This window comes from Panthera pardus, unplaced genomic scaffold (genome assembly GCF_024362965.1).
Source record: "Panthera pardus isolate Hobbes unplaced genomic scaffold, ASM2436296v1 HiC_scaffold_12, whole genome shotgun sequence".
NCBI classification, from domain to species: domain Eukaryota; kingdom Metazoa; phylum Chordata; class Mammalia; order Carnivora; family Felidae; genus Panthera; species Panthera pardus.
Genome location: NW_026526677.1, coordinates 88,347,928 through 88,367,008, shown reverse-complemented (window position 1 = coordinate 88,367,008; position 19,081 = coordinate 88,347,928). Strand labels below are relative to the sequence as shown.

General features: G+C 41.8%; 1 protein-coding gene across 4 annotated transcripts in view; it reads left to right on the top strand.

The window, feature by feature from the left end:
• The window catches only part of APLP2 (amyloid beta precursor like protein 2), an 86,926-nt gene that overhangs the window by 34,072 nt on the left and 33,773 nt on the right, over window positions 1-19,081 (top strand). For all 4 annotated transcript variants that reach the window (XM_019421421.2, XM_019421420.2, XM_019421419.2 and 1 more), the window contains exons 2-3: window positions 14,851-15,024; window positions 15,896-16,019. In XM_019421421.2, coding sequence (XP_019276966.1) covers window positions 14,851-15,024; window positions 15,896-16,019 — 298 coding nt within the window. The remainder of the gene's footprint in view (window positions 1-14,850; window positions 15,025-15,895; window positions 16,020-19,081) is intronic.

Genomic DNA, 19,081 nt, shown 5'->3' with positions numbered 1-19,081 from the left:
TCTGTCTTTTCTTACAGGTTAAGGACTTTTCCCTTGCTGCTTTCATAATTCTTTCCTTGCCTGTGTAGTTTGCGAATTAGACTATGCTATGCCTTGGTGATGGTTGGTTTTTGTTGAATCTAATGGGAGTTCTCTGTGCTTCTTGGATTTTGATGTCTGTGTCCTTCCCTAGATTAGTTTTCTCCTATAATTTGCTCACATAAACCTTCTGCCCCTTTTTCTCTCTCTTCATCTTGTGTGACTTCTATGTTTTGGATATTATTCCTTTTTAATAAGTAACTGAGTTCTCTAAGTCTTCAATCATGATATTTTGCCTTTGTTTCTCTCTTTTTTTTCTGCTTCTTTATTCTCCACATATTTACGTTCCAAATTGCTGATTTGCTGCTCTGCTTAATCCATCCTTGCTGCTGTGGCATCCATTTGACATTGGATCTCGATTATAGCACTTTTAATTCCGTCTTGACTAGATTTTACTTCTTTTATCTCCTCAGAAAGGAATTCTGTGCTTTTTTTTTTTTTTAACCCCATCTGATATTCTTATTATCTTGTTTCTAAATACTAGTTCAGACATCTTGCTTATATCTGTGTTGATTAAGCCCCTGGCTGTTGTTTTTCCTTTTCTTTCTTTTGGGGTGAATTCCTTTGTTTTGTCATTTTGGAGGAAAAAAAAATACAGTAAGAAATTAAAAATTAAAAGCAAACCAAAAAATCAAATAAAGGAAGCTATATATTAGGTGTGTTTTGGTCTGCTTGTTGAAAGAAGCTTGATAGAATAGACAACATAGGGAAAGAAGAGAAAAAAGGTAAGGAAAAATTTAAAAATTGAAAAAAATTTTATATAATAAAATAGAATAAAATGAAATAAAGTGAAATAGAATAAAAAATTTTTTAAGTAAAAATATATAAAAATAAAAATAAAATTTTCTCTTTCTGCCCAACTCTGTGACTCAGGTTATGCAGATTGTTGTGTTAATTCTCAGATCAATTTCCTAGGTGTTCAAAATGGTTTGGGGCTGATCTGACTGCATATCAGATAGAAGACAAGCTCAGGGTTTCTGTGCTCCTCTGACATCTTAACTCCTTCCCTGTAGTGCCCCCTTCTCAAATATTGAATTAGATGGCTGAGAAACACCAAAGATTTCAGGAATGCCTTGAACATGATCAAGAACAAAAATAGATGAGGGAAAAGAACTTGAAGACATTGCAGGGAACAAATAACTTCAGATAGGTAAGTTCTTGATATTTACTTCAAAGAGGGGAGGGTATTGCATCTATGACATAATAGTTTTCAGTAAAATAAGGCAGAGAACAAGGAAGAGTTCTCGAAGATGAGAAATGTGATACCAGAAATCTAATCATGGTGTACCTGGGTGGCTGTGCAGTTGAGTGTCCAACTTCAGCTCAGGTCACAAGCTCACAGTTCATGGGTTTGAGCCCCACATCAGGCTTTGCGCTGACAGCTGAGCCTTCTTTGGATTTTCTGTCTTCTTCTCTTTCTGCCCCTCCCCTGCTCACACTGTTTCTCAAAAGTAAACACTAAAAAAAATTGATTAGGAATCTTTCAGAGGAAGAATAAGAAACTGGAAAGGAAACAATAGGGAAAGCAGGGGATTAATATAGAAGGTCAAAGATGCAAGTAATAAGAATTTCAGAAAGTGAATGAGGAGACACGTAGGACTCAGTGTGTCCAGGTTGACCTGGCCCATCAAAACCTCAGTTCAGGGACAGAAACCCACACCAAGGCACATTATGTTTAAATGTCACAATACCAAAAATTGGGAGGAGTCTTAGAACTTTCATATAGAAAGAAGCAGACCTGCACAAAAGATTAGGAATCAAATTTGTCTTATATTTATCAGCAGCAATGCTGGAAGCTAGAAGACAGTAGCTCCACACCATAAATTCTAAGGAAAAATTGTGTCCAGCTTACATTTTAGGTCTCATCCAAATCAGTGATAACATGTGTACATACCCTTTCTTGGGAAGCTGTCTAAACTAAAGTAGGCAGTAGGTCAAGACAGAGGAAAGTACTGAGTCAGGGAATAGGAGGAAGGTGGAAGGAATTTGTGATCAAAGTCCCAGGAGTGGCAGCTGTGTCTGCTGTGTCCAGGTCTAGAGAATAGTCCCTGTAGATGAAGCGGGAGAAATGGCAGGCCTGAGGGAGTCCTGTCTTCAAGAAAGAAGGAATTGAGGGGTGCCTGGGTGGCTCAGTTGAGAGTCCGATTTCCGCTCAGGTCATGATCTCATGACTCATGAGTTCAAGCCCTGTGCTGGGCTCTGTTGTGTATCCTGGAGCCTGCTTTGCATTCTGTGTCTCCCTCTCTCTCTGCCAATCTCCCACCCATGCTCTGTCTCTCTTCTCTGTCTCTCTCTTTCAAAATCAAACACTAAAAGAAAGAAAGAAAAGGAAGGAAGGAAGAAAGAAAGAAAAGAAAGAATCGAGGGGAGCCTGGGTGGCTAGGTCCATCAAGTGACTTACTCACATGAGATTAAGTGAGTCATGATCTCATGGTTCGTTGGTTCAAGCCCTGCATCAGGCTCTGCACTGGTCATGCAGAGCATGCTTGGTTTTCTCTCTCCCTCTCCCTCTCTGCCCCTCTCTGCCCCTCTCCTACTTGTGTGTGTGCAGGTTCACTCTCTCTCTCAAAAACAAATAAACTTTTAAAATTAAAAAAAAAAAAAAAGAAATCGAAACTATTGGATTACCTCGTGCATCAGGCTGTACTGAGGGAGCTTTGCAGACCTTTTTGACAATCTCAGAGAGTGAGTGGTCAGTACATGTGAAACCACACCAGTAAAAGGAAAGATGCAGTCCCTAACTCTAAGGGGGAAAATAGATGCTTAACAAAGAAGTTGTAATCAGAGTACATTTTAACAGTATAATAATGTAAATGGGAGTATTGATTTGACCAACAGGGCAAGGGGAAGTGAGTGGATGAACATAGGGTATGGTGGTTTCTGAGTGAAACTTTTTTCCTAGGGAGTTACTAGATCATGTCTGGACTGAAAAGGATACAGAAATAAATAAACTATGCTGTTCAGCAGCGTGGAGGTAAATAGCAGAGAAAAGGCTAGAAGCGTTGCCTCTCAGCAGCCTGGGCTCGTCGGGGCGGAGGCACTGCTGTTCTAGTACAAGCCTGTGTTGTGTGGCTTGTTACACTGTGTACATGGACGCACTCGCACTTGGCAAACATTTTTTTAAAAACGGAAACTTGTTGGGGTGCCTGGCTGGCTTAGTCAGTAGAGCATAGGAATCCTGATCTCAGGGTTACAAATTCAAGCCCCACATTGCACATAGAACTTACTTTGGGGGGGAAAAATGAAACTTGTTATACTGCATAAGTTTCTTTTTTTTTTTCTTTTTATTTGTCATTCGTTATAGATCTGCTTCATTGAAACTTTTTTTTTTTTTAATTTTTTTTAACGTTTATTTTTGAGACAGAGACAGAGCATGAACGGGGGAGGGGCAGAGAGAGAGGGAGACACAGAATCGGAAGCAGGCTCCAGGCCCTGAGCCATCAGCCCAGAGCCCGACGCGGGGCTGGAACTCACGGACCGCGAGATCGTGACCTGAGCTGAAGTCGGACGCTTAACTGACTGAGCCACCCAGGCACCCCTGTACAGTGTTTTTTAAAAAATGTTTCATTTCTCTTTTTGAGAGAGACATGTGAGCACGAGTGGGGGAGGGGCAGAGAGAGGTGGGGAGCAGAGGATCTGAAGTGGGCTCTGCGCTGACAGCGGTGAGCCCGATGTGGGGCTCGAACTCATGAACTGTGAAATCATGGCCTGAGCTGAAATCCTGATGTTCAGCTGACTGAGCCACCCAGGTACCTTGAGACTTGTATAGTGTTAATCATTTAGGAATTGCTGAATGATATCTGCTAATTAATATTAGTTTAAATGTCTTAGAAAAAACCAAAAGTACAGACTTTAGAGTCAGACATTCACTCACTTGGCTGTAAATGACTACTTACTGCCTTCCAGGTCCTGCTTCCAGATCAGTGGTTAGAAAGCCATGTGAGAGGCCTCTCCTTTTGAGAAACTCCTGTTCTAACGGAAAGAGGTGGACCATGTAGGTGAACCAGCAAAGTAGCTTCAGATTGCTTGAGGGGGAAATAAAACACCAGTTGGGGATTGTCCTCAGGAAGGACCCACAGAAGATGCACATGTGAGGGGGGTCTTGACCGTTGAGAATGCTCCTGCTCAGGGAAGAACGGGGAGGGAGTACTAGGTGGAGGACTGAGGCTGGAAAGACCCTGGCTTGTGTACAGACACACAGACAGGAAGGGTGGTGCTGAGCCTGAGGCTGGGCGATGGAGTGAGGTGGAGGTTGTATGGGAGAGTTGGAGTCTCCTGGAACAGAGGAGTGATTGGTGTGTTCTGACCTGAGATGATGCAGAATGCTGTGGGGAAAGCGGACCAGGGAGGGCAGGCATGGACACAGCTCCCCAGAGGCCCACCACAGCACAAAGTGACATCATACTTCCATTGTAGGGGTGCGTTCGTGCTCATGTGTGTTCACGTCCACATTTACATCCTTTTTATTCATTCTTTTTAGTTGTGTGTGGCATTTCCTTTCTCCTTTATGCATTTATTTAGTAGTTCCGTGGCTCGAACCCAGGAAGGCTAATTAATGGTTGAGGCAGCAAGCAGCAAACATACCGACTAACAGCTCATACTAGCTTTATTACTTTATTTTTTTCAAATTGCTGATAATTACAATAATGCACATGGGCACGGGTCCCAGACAGGAAGAATCATTGTCTGCAAGCAGATCTGGTGTGAGCTGATAATACAGTCTGTATTTACTTTTAAATTTAAATGCTACATAAATCATAGGAAAGATGTCTTTTTGACTTGCTTTGAACTTGGGGAGGGTGGAGATTTTCCATATTTTTGTTATTTTCAGAGTTGTTTTAATGAACATTAGAAATTAAAGTAATTTGCTAGATCATGATTGGTATCTGACTATTGCTTGCACCTAGCAAACGTAGTAAAATCTTTAGCAGAATAGCATATAGAAACTGCTGTTTGTATTTTGAAATGTGAATTTCCTCTCTCTCTGCCCTGTAAAAGTCATTATGGCATATTGTCCACTTTTCTAGTTATAAACAGGTATGAGTTATTCACCTAAGAATTTCTGCCTTTTCTTGACTTTGAACATCACAATCTCAGAAATAAAGAACCAAGCCTTTGGTTTTCATTGAAAAGTAAAAAAAAAAAAAAAAAAACTAAGACATTTTTAGATAAGGCCATCAATTCTTAATATTACAGAATGAATATTTAAAAAACCAGACTATAAATTTACTATTGGTATCATTTTATGAAAAACATTTTAAAGCAAAAGATAAAAAGATAATCTGAGAATTCAGAGCACTCGTTCCTCAAGAGAGCACAGTTAGCAATTCCATACCTTTATACATTCATGTGCACACACACCAGACCCGTCTTATTCTTCAGACCACTGAAAACCTGCATTAGACCTCATTAACCTCCCCCAATGAGTGTTAGGGAACCCCTATTTTAAAAACGCTAGTAAAAACCATTCTGTGTATTAGAACATGAATGTTTTCAGCTGCATGGATTTATTTTCTTTTCCTGGGTATACGAAAGGAAAAGAGATGATGGAATCAGTTTCAGATCTCTGCATTAGCTCTTCATGTTTGCAGTTGTAACATCTGAAAGTCATGTTTCAGCTAAAGCTGGCATGTGGATAGTTTCCCAACTTTACCTTGGTAAAACCATTAAGTTGTGTATATATTTTAGTGAAATAGAACCTATCTGAATAATACAATATTCAGTTTATTACATTCAGTTTATTACATTAAGGACATGAGACATTTGAAAAAATGTCGAAATAGTGCCTAATTTTTAATGATTATGACCTGATGCACTTGAAATAAACAAAATATTATAGAGCCAGAATATTATCTGATCAGCCAGAAGCAAGGAGCATGCTTATTGTTTCTGAGAAAATTGTCAGCTTTGTGCTTGGATACCCCACAGAATACTCCTTACTCCAATCATTTGTATTTTTTCTTTGTTTATTTTTGTATTATTTCTATCATCTGTGAAAGGGTAAGAGTGATTTAGCATGAACATATTATTGTTAATGTTTATTTTTGAGAGAGAGAGAGAGAGAGAAGCAGGCTCCAGGCTCCAAGCTGTCAGCACAGAACCTGACGTGGGTCTCGAACCCACAAACCGCGAGATCATGACCTGACGACTGAAGTCAGCCACTTAACTAACTGAGCCACCCAGTCACCCCATATTATTATTATTTTTTTAATGTTTATTTTTTGAGAGAGACAGAGTGCGAGCTGGGGAGGGGCAGAGAGAGAGAGAAACACAGAATCCAAAGTAGGCTCCAGGCTCTGAGCTGTTAGCACACAGCCTGACGTAGGGCTGAAAGTCACAAACCGCAAGATCATGACCTGAGCTGAAGTTGGACGCTTAACCGACTGAGTCACCCAGGTTCCCCTTGCACATATTAATTATTAATATTTAATCAGCATTACTTTGGGCATCTGTTACTTGAAATTATTTCACTCTTTAGGTTTAGGAAATACATTCCTATACATTCCCCCTAACCCTGCATCCACTATTTATGTAGCACACTCAATAAATAGCTAAGTAGTACTGGTCAGTGAGTTCAAAGGTTAAGCTCAAGTTCACACCATTTAGATCATCTTACATTAATACTCAAGCCTCCTGGCTTTCTGGCCTCTGCAGTTAGCATGCCTTCAGAGTATGACAGATTGCTGCCTGGCTTCCGAATCCTGCAGATTCCGATTCAGTGAGGAAGCAGTCTTTGTTTTGAAGCCTTGTTCCTTAGGCATCAGGAGTTGGCAGAAAGTAGAGTTCTGCCTGTTGTAGTGTGAACTGTAAACCAAAGTCCAAAGTTAATATTGTGGGTGTCGTTTATTAGAATACCTAAAATTTGGGTAGCGCCATATTTATGTTGCACAAAAGTGAAAACTAATGTCAAGAGAGATTATTCCATAAGGTTGCATAGCTAGTAAGTTGAGGGAATATCCTTCCCTCCAGAAAACACATCTAGAGAAATGACTTACATAGTGCTTTTGATCACTGCAGTAGTGACTGAGTAGTAACTGCAGATTCATCTTGACCTAGCTTCCGTGCCAGCCGGAAGCTGGCCTGGGGCCAGGAAGCCAGCAACTCCCGGTGATTTTCTTTTACATGGTAGGGCGGTATTAAATTGTTCATGTAAGCCTGTGGTGACTGAATTCCCACAAAAGAAAATGTGGAGTATTAACGCAGCCGACTTGAAGTATGTCCAGATATAATAGGTAAAGAAGGAACATGTGGTCTTTTAAGCCCATTTCCTGCCATCCTGGATCTGGGAGGATGACTAGTCCCATGGAGACTTCATGGGTTCTTCCCTGCGCACTCATAATTTAGGCCCCAGTTCTGTGATTGAAGCCAGAGAGAATGAATATGCCAGTGACAGTGCTGCTAACATGTGAGTGCTGCTCTGTGGCAGGCGCTGTGCTTTGTGCTTCTGTGTGAATCCCCACAACAAGCCCCGGAGGCAGAGGTATGTTAGGAGCTCTGTTTTACAAAAAAAAAAAAATTTAAAGCCTGATAACAATGACCATCAGCATTTGAGGAACTCTTTTCTATAGAACAAGCCTATCTCAAAGCACTTTACACAGGTTAACTCCTTTAAACCTCAAGACAACACTATGGTAATGTAGTTACTATTATCATCATTTTATAGATGAGGAAACTGAGGTCCAGAGAGGCTAGTTGACTTGCCAAAGGCAGCATAGCTAGTCAGTGATGGGACTGGAACTCTGTCACGATCTGTTGTCTTAGAGTCCTTGCTTCTTGGCCACCATCTCACACTTCCTCTGAGGTCAGGAGTGGAATGAGCAGAGGACTAATGGTTGATCACGGCAGGTCTCCATACCTGCTAAAGTCAGTTTCTTGGAGTTGCTATTACGGGCAATTGAAAAGAAACACAGGAACCAGTAAAGAACCTGTCCACTTGAGAATTTTGGATCCAAAAACACTATTCCGCTTTTTTTTTTTTCATTTACATAAAATTATTATGTATTTATGTATTTTTCAATAACTTCCTTTATAGAAGACTCTTGGCTCTCATCTCGGAGACAAATAACAGATAGACCTCTCTTAAATCTTGGGACTTGGATCCTTACCAGTGTAATCCAGATGAACAAATTACTGTGTTCCTATAAAAAGCCTTGGAGACAGTCTAAACCATTTTTAATCTTGGAAATGATACTTCATTTTTACTTTAATATTTAGAGCTCTAATAAAGCAGAGATTATTTGTATAAATTACTGCCTGTGGAAATAATACCTAACAGTTGGCATATGACAGTGGAGGAATAATGGCTCTTCGCATTTGGCGTTTTCCCCCTAAACCTAATTCACCAGTTTCTAATCAGAATTAAGTTCAAATGTTTAAAAAAAAAAAAAAAAAGGCCAAGGATTTTCAGTTGGTGTAATACAAACTGTCACTTTTAAGAACAGGTTTTCTCAGTTTGCTGCTAAAACTGGAAAATGCTTAACAAGAATCCTGCTATATTTTTTCCTGCTATTTTATTAAATAGTGGGTTGAAATGTTTGAAGCTTGGCGTTTTTAAAATTGAAACCTTCACTTTTTTACTGCTGATGAAGGTACCTTAATGGCTTCAAACTCCAGTCACCCTTTTGACAGTAACAAAAGTGGACTCTTTTACTTGTTAGGCTCTGGGCAGAATCGTAGTAGTCCTCCCATTGGAGAGAATTTAGTATCTGTACACATAGTGTTTTTCTACATTAGTGTTTTCTACATTTTCTACTTGTGTGTTCAGAATGGTTTGTTTTTCAGGTATTGGGCCTGCTCTGATTATACTTACTAGTAACCCTACCTAAAAATGTGTCTTCTCTTTGTGACCAATTGAAATCATACAATCACAATCAAAATTCAGGCTAGTGGTGAACAGGATTTTAAAAACCCAAACCCTTTAATGATTGATTGATTGGGAGAGAGTGCATGTGTATGTGCGAGCAGGGGAAGGGCAGAGGGAGAAGGAGAGAGACAGACAGAGAGACAGAGAGAGAATCTTAAGCAGTGGGGCGGGGGCTCCATGTCATGACTGTGAGATCATGACCTGAACCAAAATCAAGAGTCAGATGCTTAACCGACTGAGCCACCCAGGCTCAGTTTATTTTCAACCTACTTTAGTGGGTTTTTAAAAAGTTGTGGGGGTGCCTGGGTGGCTCAGTCGGCTAAGTGTCTGATTTAGGCTCATGTCATGCTCTTGCAGTTCGTGAGTTCGAGCCCTGTGTTGGGCTCGGTGCTGACAGCCTGGAGCCTGCTTCTGATTCTGTGTCTCCTCCTCTCTCTGCCCCTCCCCCACTCACACTCCGCCTCTCTCAAAAATTAAAAAAAAAATTTTTTTTAATAAAATAAAAAGTTGCAAAAATACTACAGAGTTCCCCTATACTCTTTCTGGACTTCCTTTAATCTTAACATCTGACATAACCGTGGTGCAGTTGTCAAAACTGGGAGATTAACGTTGGTACACAATTATTAACTGACTCAGACCTTATTCAAATATTTGCTCCACTTTTCTCACTAATATTCTTTTCCTGCCCCAGGATTCTGTCTTGGCTCCCATGCTGCATTTACTTGTCATTTCTCCTTAGTCTTTTAAAATGTTAAGAGTCCCTCAGCCTTACTTACCTTTCCTTGTGGCTTCTCTTACGTGGCTTACTGCTGGTGAGGGTAGTGTCAGTGTGTCCACTGTGCAGTAATTTGTCTTCCCTTTCATAGTTAATAACTACATTGGAGAGGTACCTTGAAACTATGGATTTTTTATACTTTGTGCAGTTAAGTAAATCTTAGGTGCAGATTTGTGGACACAGATTTGTCATTTAAAAATTTTTTTAATGTATATTTATTTTGAGAGAGAGGCAGAGACAGAGCATGAGCAGGGGAGGGGCAGAGAGAGAGGGAGACACAGAATCCGAAGCAGGCTCTGAGCTGTCAGCCAGAGCCCGACATGGGGCTCAAACCCATGAACCGTGAGATCATGACCTGAGCTGAAGTCGGAGGCTTAACTGATTGAGGCCACCCAGATGCCCCCAGATTTGTCATTTTAATTTATGAATCATGAAATGCCATGCAGACTTGGACAAGAATGAATATGTTATATAGGGTCTTGGCATCCATGAAGAGATTGTCGTTTTACTGACTCTCTCTTTACAAATGGAATGTCTTTGATTATGAGTGATGTGCCTTTTGATGTCTGTAACATGCAGGTGGTAACTGGATGCTACGAAGGTGTGCTCTGTTGAGTATTGATGAGCACTAGGGTAGAACTGGGTTACCTTGCCTTCCCGGGGTGGGGCTGGAACGCTTGCCTGGCTGTAACGCAGCACCTTCCTATCCAGGGAAACATGATTCACTCAGTAAGAGGATAAAACTGTCATCTTTAGATGATGCTCCCTCCACAGCAGGCGCTTTCCCAAACCCTGGAGCCAAATTAGATTCTGGGGCAAGAGTTTCAGTGAGGAAGGAAATAATGGGTTTAGATTTCACTTTGGACTGGGTGCTGCATTGGTCCTGAGCCCCTTTGTTGAAGGGAGGTGGGGCTTAGGTGGGCCCAGGAGTTGTATCTTTGAGATGATGATTAAAGGCCCTCAGTGAAGTTAGGCTCAGATTTAGATGTACTTATATTATTGCTTTAAGCCATTTCAGATTTTCAACCAAGTTACTAGAAGCACTTTTTACCAAGTTGAATTTCTGTCCTTGGATAGCTAAACTCTTTTCCCTGAGCCAAATTAATAAAATGGAACTTCTTATTAAGAATGAATTATTAAGTAAAATGGAAGCACTGGGCTAGGGAAACATTTGATGCAATTTGTTTTCAAAGCCTTAAAAGTGCTGCAATGTGCACCGATCACAAAGACCGGCTTAAGTGCCAGAGCGTGGGGCATTAATTTTCTTTCGTCAAAGATTCCAGGTTCACAGGATATCAGAAGTGCTGACTTGGCAGTGAAATCCCATTTGTAACATGTTAGATTAGGAAACAGATTGATTTATACATTGATGTAATGGATCCAGGCACAGTGTGTGCTTAAGAAAATGGAAGTGCATTAAATAAGAGCATTTTCAAAGGAAAGAAGTAGAAACATCACAGAAAAAACCCCGATCCTATTATGCCCTAGGTAAGGTTGGGGTATGTTTGATTAGTTGATTCCTAGACATGGTCCACAGAGGCTTTTTATATTTCAGATGATACCTTCTTGAGAGTCTCTTATGACCACAAGGATTAATCTTTCTGAACTCAAAAGTGAATCACTGCAGCATATTAGTTGTCTGGAATGATTCCAGTTACTCTCCTTTTTCTTGGTGGTAACTGATGTGAGGGGCTGCTGCTGCTTAGGCCTCTTCCTGTTGCTTTAACCTCTGGTATTTTAGATTCTCTTTAGGGAAGGCAGTGCTGACCATCTCAGCACAAAGATCAAATGCACTCATCACTGATGTATTGACCTTAGTGGTTGACCCATAAACTGAACATTTATACAGTTGGAACTCTTGTGGTCTTTTAGCCAACAACCATAATGAGTAACATGTGGAACATAATCTTTGGTGCTGATAAATGGCTGCCTGCACAGTTTTGACCAATCCATGTCTGTGGCTTGGGTGAGTTCACGTAACTAATCGACACTTTCTTACCTGAATTCATGTGTGCAATTTAAGAGGTTAATGCCCCGCCCTCTGCCCCCAGTACTTCTATGGCACCCGAAATCCTGTTTGTTTAATAGCTGCTTTTAATGTTAAAATATACAAGGCCAGGGGCTCCTGGCGGGGTCAGTCAGCGGTGCGGGAGACTCTTGATCCTTGGGGTTGTGGGTTCGAGCCCCATGCTGGGTGCAGAGATTACTTAAAAATAAAATCTTAAAAAAAAAATTACGCAAAGCCAAAGAGAATTTATGAATTCTTGCTCAACATTTTTTAGATTTAGCTGTGGTGGTTCAGTTATAGCAGGTTTAGGAAACACTTTCCTTTTGACCTATTGATTTGGCTTTCTTGCTTATATATTTATCATTCTTCCTCAATTTTCTTTCTGTCTGGGCTTTGAAGTAGGAAGAAAAGAACTTAGGGAAACTCTGGTTTGGGGAGATAAAAGTGTCCCTGGGGTTTCTTTGCCTTTGTCTCTGTATTAACCCTTTTATATGTGTACATACCCATTTTCTTCCATATCATGATCGAAAATTCTAGCCTTAATCCTTAGATATGGCTCTCAAAAGAAGAATGGCCCATAGAAGAGGCATTTTGGTACACATATTGAACTCACTGTGAGAAATAAACACATTGGTCTTATACATCCTTACACCTTTTAGTGATTGGTTTGAATTAAAATACCATTGGAGTATTGCCTATAAACAAGTGTGTGTTCCTTTCCACAGCTATCCTGAAATATTCTTTCTTCTTCTTAGCCTGTAGTTTCGTATGCAGTTATGTGGCAGGTATATATAGATCTGCCTTGTACTTTAATAAATGATTATTTGTCACAGTAGGGCTATAATCAATTCTGTTTAATAAAGTTGCTAATTGTTCTCTTCATTGGATTTGAGGTGTTTTTTTCAACTCTGATTGATGTTGGCAATATTTTCATCCCAAATTAGTGTTCTCCTAGCTATCCAACAAGTGTTTGTGTTTCATTCTCCTGTACTGGTAGAAAGTGGGCTTATTTTAATAAGCTTGTAAGCAAAATATATGGAGGATGGTAAACTTTTCCTGGAGAAAGGTCATGATGTATTTGAAAATCAAATGTAGTCTCCTGATTGGAAGGGCCATTAATGTCTTTGTAGTCCATCAGCACAAATAAATGAGAGTTGCTTAGAAAGCACACATTTTCCATATATTATGAAAGGCAAAGCTACCCTTTCTGTTAATAGGAAAACCATTTTATGTTAATTGCTCTTTTTAAAAAGAGCAACATGATAGACCATACAATCTTAACCCTATCCGCCAAGTTTTAACACTTAAAAAAATTTTTTTTTTCTTTTAAATTTTGGAAGTACTTTTACATTAGGGGAGACCACAAAACTCCATTGTGGATACAACCATCAATATTAGCATATTTCTAGATGCCAGGATCCCTGGGGTTTTCCTGCACCAGGAGACTTAGTAGAAGCCTTAACTGTCATCATGCCTAAAGTTATTTCTCACCTGTAATTTGTGAGCTGTTGTTAATGGCTGTGATGTTTTCACAAAGAGGATACAAGACAAAGGAAGACTGTAGAGTCATTGATTGTTTTATCTAATATAAGATAAAATTGTTCATGAAATCCCTTTTAGTGTTCTGTTTCTGTGAATGACGCCATTCCCTCGTTGAGTAATGAAGCCATGCCTAACATCGTCTTCCTCGACTCCCTAGCTAATCTGTCACCAAGGCTTACCAGTCGGGCTGTCTGATACCTTGAATCTGTTTCTCCACTGCACTGCCTTAGCCCAAGGTACCAATCTCCCTCCCTCTCTTTCTCCAAATTTCTTTGCCATCCTGCAGCCGGAAAAAGTATCACAGCTCCGTTCTGACGGTATTAACTTTGTGCTTGAAACATCTCAGCATCTCGGGGCACCTGGATGGCTCAGTCGGTTAAGCATCCAACTCTCGGGTTTTGGCTCGGGTCACGATCTCATGGTTTATGATTTAGAGCCTCACATCAAGCTCTGTGCTAACAGCGCAGAGCCCGCTTGGGATTCTCTGTCTCCCTCTCTCTGTGTCTAATCCCTGCTCATGGTCACTCCTGCTCTCTCTCTCTCAAAATAAAGAAAGCAGGGGCACCTGGTTGGCTCAGTTGGTTAAGTGTCCGACTTCAGCTCAGGTCATGATCTCTCGGTTTGTGAGTTTGCGCCCCGCATCGGGCTCTGTGTTGACAGCTCAGAGCCTGGAGCTGCTTCAGATTCTGTGTCTCTCTGTCTCTCGGTCTCTCCCATGCTCATGCTCTGTCTCTGTCTCTCAACTGTAAATAAATGCTAAAAAATTAAAAAAAAAAAGAAAAAGAAAAAGAAAGAAAGCAAAAAAAACCAAAACAAAAACTCTCAGCACCTCAGGATAAAGATGGAAGTCCTTTCTTGGTGTGTACACTGTCTAGCCTTGCCTCCTTATGCCTCTCCTCCCTTCTCTCACTGCTGTCTGCCTCCAGTCTATGTTCCCACCACATGATGCTCTGAAGTGCTGCCGTCTTCAGGAGACTTCCCTGACCACCTCCATACCCAAGCCTCAGTTAAATTCCCTTTCTGTATGCTGTTTGGCACTGTGTTCTTTCCCTTGGTGCAACATCTAGGAGTGTGATCACACTTTTGTATGTGTGAGTATGGACTCTTGCACTAAACTGTAAGTCCCATGAGAGCAGGGACCATAAGTTTTTGCTCACTCTTGTGTCCTAGGCATTTAGCACGTTGCTTTGCAAGATAGTAGCTGCTCAACAAAATTTTGTTGTGTGAGTGAATTACTGGAACTTTAGCCTTTACTATAGTGGTTTAATCTGTTAAGGGATGAAAAGTGAGACGTGTGCTTCTATTAGAGCAGTCTTCAGCTGGATTATAGGTTCCCAAGTTCCGAAGTACTCAGATGGGGAGTGAGGGTTAGATTTTTTTCCATTGACATTTTGCTTTGATCATGTAAGTCCAACAATGATTGTTTTTTCTGGCCTAACTCCTGGGGAAGGGCTTTGTTTATGAAGATAAAAATAGTAAATAATGAAGTTTTAAAAGATCAGTTCTACTGTCACAAACCATGGGATGACTCTACCTTTGTGTCAGCTGTTTTGGAGTAAACCTGGATGTTTTCCCTTTTGGCAGGCTCTTGCAGCCAACGCCGGAACAGGATTTGCTGTCGCCGAGCCTCAGATTGCAATGTTTTGTGGGAAGTTAAATATGCATGTGAACATTCAGACTGGGAAATGGGAACCTGACCCAACAGGCACCAAGAGCTGCTTTGGAACAAAAGAAGAAGTTCTTCAGTACTGTCAGGAGGTAAGAGTGGTGCCAGAATGTGAAAACTGCTCTTTTCTGGGTCATGCTTGAAACTGCTTACCTTAGAAATAGATACTCTGTCATTCTGCTTTTTGACCTAAGATCACATTGCCAATGATGGAACACCAGGCGTTTTCTTTCTGAATATATACGACACGACTGAGGCTTGTCAGAGGCTCTGCCTGTGTGCGCTGTGAGCTCTTGGTTCCTTGAGGAGGGAACAGTGCAGAAGCTGGGCAGGTCCCGTACAAGTAAAGCCCGGCTCTCTTGCTTCTCACTTGCAGTGTGGGAGGACGTGAAGTCAAATGTGTGTATCTTGTGCTCTCCACTTGCTCATAGAAAGCCACCAGTATTGTAAATGATAATCTCAGGTCTGACTTGAGTCAGAACTTGACCTAGAAGGGGCTATGAGATGCTTTAACTTCTTGCCAGGACTAGCACAGAGGGCCAGCATTGAAGTATTACTCTATAATCTCATCAACAGACCTTTCCATGGACTTGCCCTTTAAATGTTTTTCTTCTCAGCTCTTTACATGCGTCCTACAAATGGGCTTGATACCTCATCGATTTATTTTGGGCTTGAAAGCTTGCTGCTTTTGTATGTCCTTAAATAAAGATGACTTTTTTTTTTTTTTTTTAAAGAGAATGCATTAGAAGTGATCAGAAATCTACCTATCAAAAGAAAACTAATAGTTACAGTATCTTTTGACTTGCTGAGTTCTTCAGTTAGAACCAGGGGCAGCAGGAGTGGAGGCTTAGATTTATACAGGATAATGATGACGCTGAGTAGCAGACACCCTTACTTGCAAATGAATGTCCATTTATTATGGATAAAGTGAATTTATTGTGTGTGTTTTCTTTTCCCTTGCAGATGTATCCAGAGCTACAGATCACAAATGTGATGGAAGCAAATGAGCCGGTCAGTGTTGACAATTGGTGCCGGAGGGACAAAAAGCAGTGCAAGAGTCACATCGTGATACCTTTCAAGTGTCTTGGTGAGTGTCCTTTAGATGATCGTGGTTGCTTCTTGGGAAGTAGAGGTTGCTCATTTTTAAATTTGATTTTCTCTTGCCTCACAGTGAAATAGCTACACCTGTTAAGAAGCTGAGGGCTACAGGAATGTATTGGGGGACTTCTTTTTTGAATATTTATTGCCTTCTAGTGTTGATGGTTGACTTGTCTTTGATGGTTATTACCTCCCTCACCATGGGCACCCTCAGTCTTTTAAGGATGAGCCTTTTGCATGGCACTGAGAGTGCTGCCCTCAGGGCCTCCCAGCTTTGCCTTGCAGTGAGTGCTTGAAACTCCTGCTGTGTAATCATAGCAGTGAGTGGTACTGAACAGCCCAAGGGATGGAATCTTCTGTTCCTCTCACTTCATCCTGTACATATTTTGCAAGGTCCTAAGATCCTGTATTGCTAGGCAGGCCGGACTTGTGGTAGTCTCTGAGAGACGCGACCCCTAGCTGTCTATGCACCCCTGCCTTTCTGAAGGGCCATGACTGCTACAGGTGTTTCTGACTTAGTGTTGGTGTTGATACATTCTCACATGTATCCAAATCAACCAAAGGAGGAGTTGGCACCTTCGTGACCGTGTTTATGCAGCAATTACTGTTGTCAAGTATCCAGTAGGGAGAAAGGGGGGGCATTGCGGGTGCTGGACACCATTTACTTTACAGTGCAGCGTCATGCAGTGGGGTGAGGCCTGGAAGCCTTGTGCGTGGTGTAGCTGAGAGATGTTCTTCCAATCCATTTGGCCCCGAGATCTCTGGGTATGAGGTTTCATTCGCTGCCTGTCAAACCCTGGAACTAAATGAAGCAAGAGTGTAGTTTTGAATATTTGTAGTCAGTAGGTAGGCAGTACTTGCATTTGTTTCTTCCTTTTGCACCATTACCCCTGAAGACTTTGCAGCCTGGTCTTCCCCTTGCTACGTGTCTTTATGACTTGCTGGCTCCAGTCCTTACCCAGAACTCTGAGTTGAGACCTGGGAGACCTTTATCTCCCTACATCCAGTCAGTTTTCCAAGCCTCATTCTTACCCCTTCAATATGACTTCAGTCTGTGGTTCCCAAACTGTGCACTGAGGCACCCCAGGGCGTTGCAGCAGACTCACACAGTGTGGAGCATTGTGGGATAGTTTTGGTTTTTCAAAGGAGACCTCTTTCAGACATCCCATGAACTGGAGGTATTTACAGTATCAACATCCTGTCAGTCCATTCCTTTCAGTGACCTCCTATCTTTATAGAGCGTTGTCTCAGGGGTTCCTGTGTTAAAGAGCCAGCATCACAGCAGAATAACCTGGGAAGAAGAGACGAGGGTGATGGTGTCCAGTCGATTGTAACATTGGAAGAGTCGTGCAGCGTCCGGCATGCGCTAAGGGGTTAGGACACGAGGACTTACTATGTTGTTGGACCCAGCTACCTAGCTTTGGGTATTCTTTTGGCCTTGAAGTGCTGTGAAAATATTACTGAGACACTCGGGGTGCTGCTACTTGAAGGTCGGGACACATCTAGCTTATAATCCTTTTCTTCCTTCTGATTCCTGCTGTGCTAGTTCAGCCGTTCATCCTTTGCCGCCTGGACTGGGACAACAGCCTCGTATGCTTCTCAGTTCTGTTGTCTGGTCTGCTGCCCTCTGACCTAAAATGAAGATCGAGTTGTCTTTCCCGCACATCAAAGCCCGTAGTAGCTCTTCCTCACGTAAAAACTAAGGTTTCATTAAGCTGCCCTGCTTAGCGTAAAAACTCCATAATGTGGCTCTTGCTTTGGCCTTCCCTCTTGTCTGCTCTGTGAGCCACCCAACAACATTGACATCTTGCAGCTCCTGGCCACCCACCGTCCGGGTCTCATTGTTGGAATGCCTTTCCTCTACTTCCCCTGCTAGGGGAGTTCTTCCTTCAAGACTTATTTCAGAGGCTGCTTCCCTTAAAGAAATCTTTTCCTCATGGTTATGTTTTCTCTCCAGACATGCAGATTTCTGAAATTCTCCCAGTGTTGCCGTTGCATCCATCACCCTGTCCAGTGACGATCTGTTTCTGTATCTTTCTCCAACTTCGCTGTAAGCACAGTGAAACCACGGACCCTGCTTTATTTAGTCTTCTCTGTCCTCCAGTACCGTGACAATGTCTAGAACATAGGATGCACTTTAAAAAAAAAAAAAGTTTGTTTTTGAGAAAGAAAGGGAGAGGAAGAGAGCATGAGTGGGGGAGGGGTAGAGAGCAAGGGACACAGAGAATCCCAAGCAGGCTTCCTGCTGCCAGCACAGAGCCCAATGTGGGGTTCAAACCCACAAAACCGTGAAATCATGACCTGAGCCAAAATCAAGAATCAGATGCTTAACCGACTGAGCCACCCATGCGCCCTTCCATAGACTCCTTAGAAAGCATTTTGGTGATAGTCTTTTAGAGTTGCTTTTGCCTTTTAAAATTAAAAATAATTTAGGGGCACCTGGGTCGCTCAAGTGGTTAAGTGTCTAACTTCAGCTCAGGCCGTGATCTCACAGCTCAAGCCCCACATCGGGCTGTCTGCTGTCCACACAGAGACCATGCTCCCTGCCTCACCCCCCTTCTCTCAAAAAAATAAACAAAAAAAAGGTAGTTTTAAAATAGTTTTAAGTTTACAAAATGGTTAGAAAAATAGTACAAAGAGTTCCTGTACACTCTTTCCTCAGATTTCAGATTTTCCACCTGTACCATTTGACTAATATGGTAAAATTAACCTTATTCACTCCCACAGTACCCCCAACCCTTACCCCCCCCCATTACTGAGTTTTTGTGTTTTCAATCATTTAAGTTGGTGTCTTTTTTTTTTTTTTTCTAACGTTTATTTATTTTTGAGACAGAGAGAGACAGAGCATGAATGGGGGGGGGGGGGGGCGGGCAGAGAGAGAGGGAGACACAGAATTGGAAGCAGGCTCCGGGCTCTGAGCCATCCGCGCAGAGCCCGACGCGGGGCTCGAACCCACGGAGTGTGAGATCGTGACCTGAGCTGAAGTCGGACGCTTAACCGACTGAGCCACCTAGGCGCCCCATAAGTTGGTGTCTTTTTATCCCTTAGTAC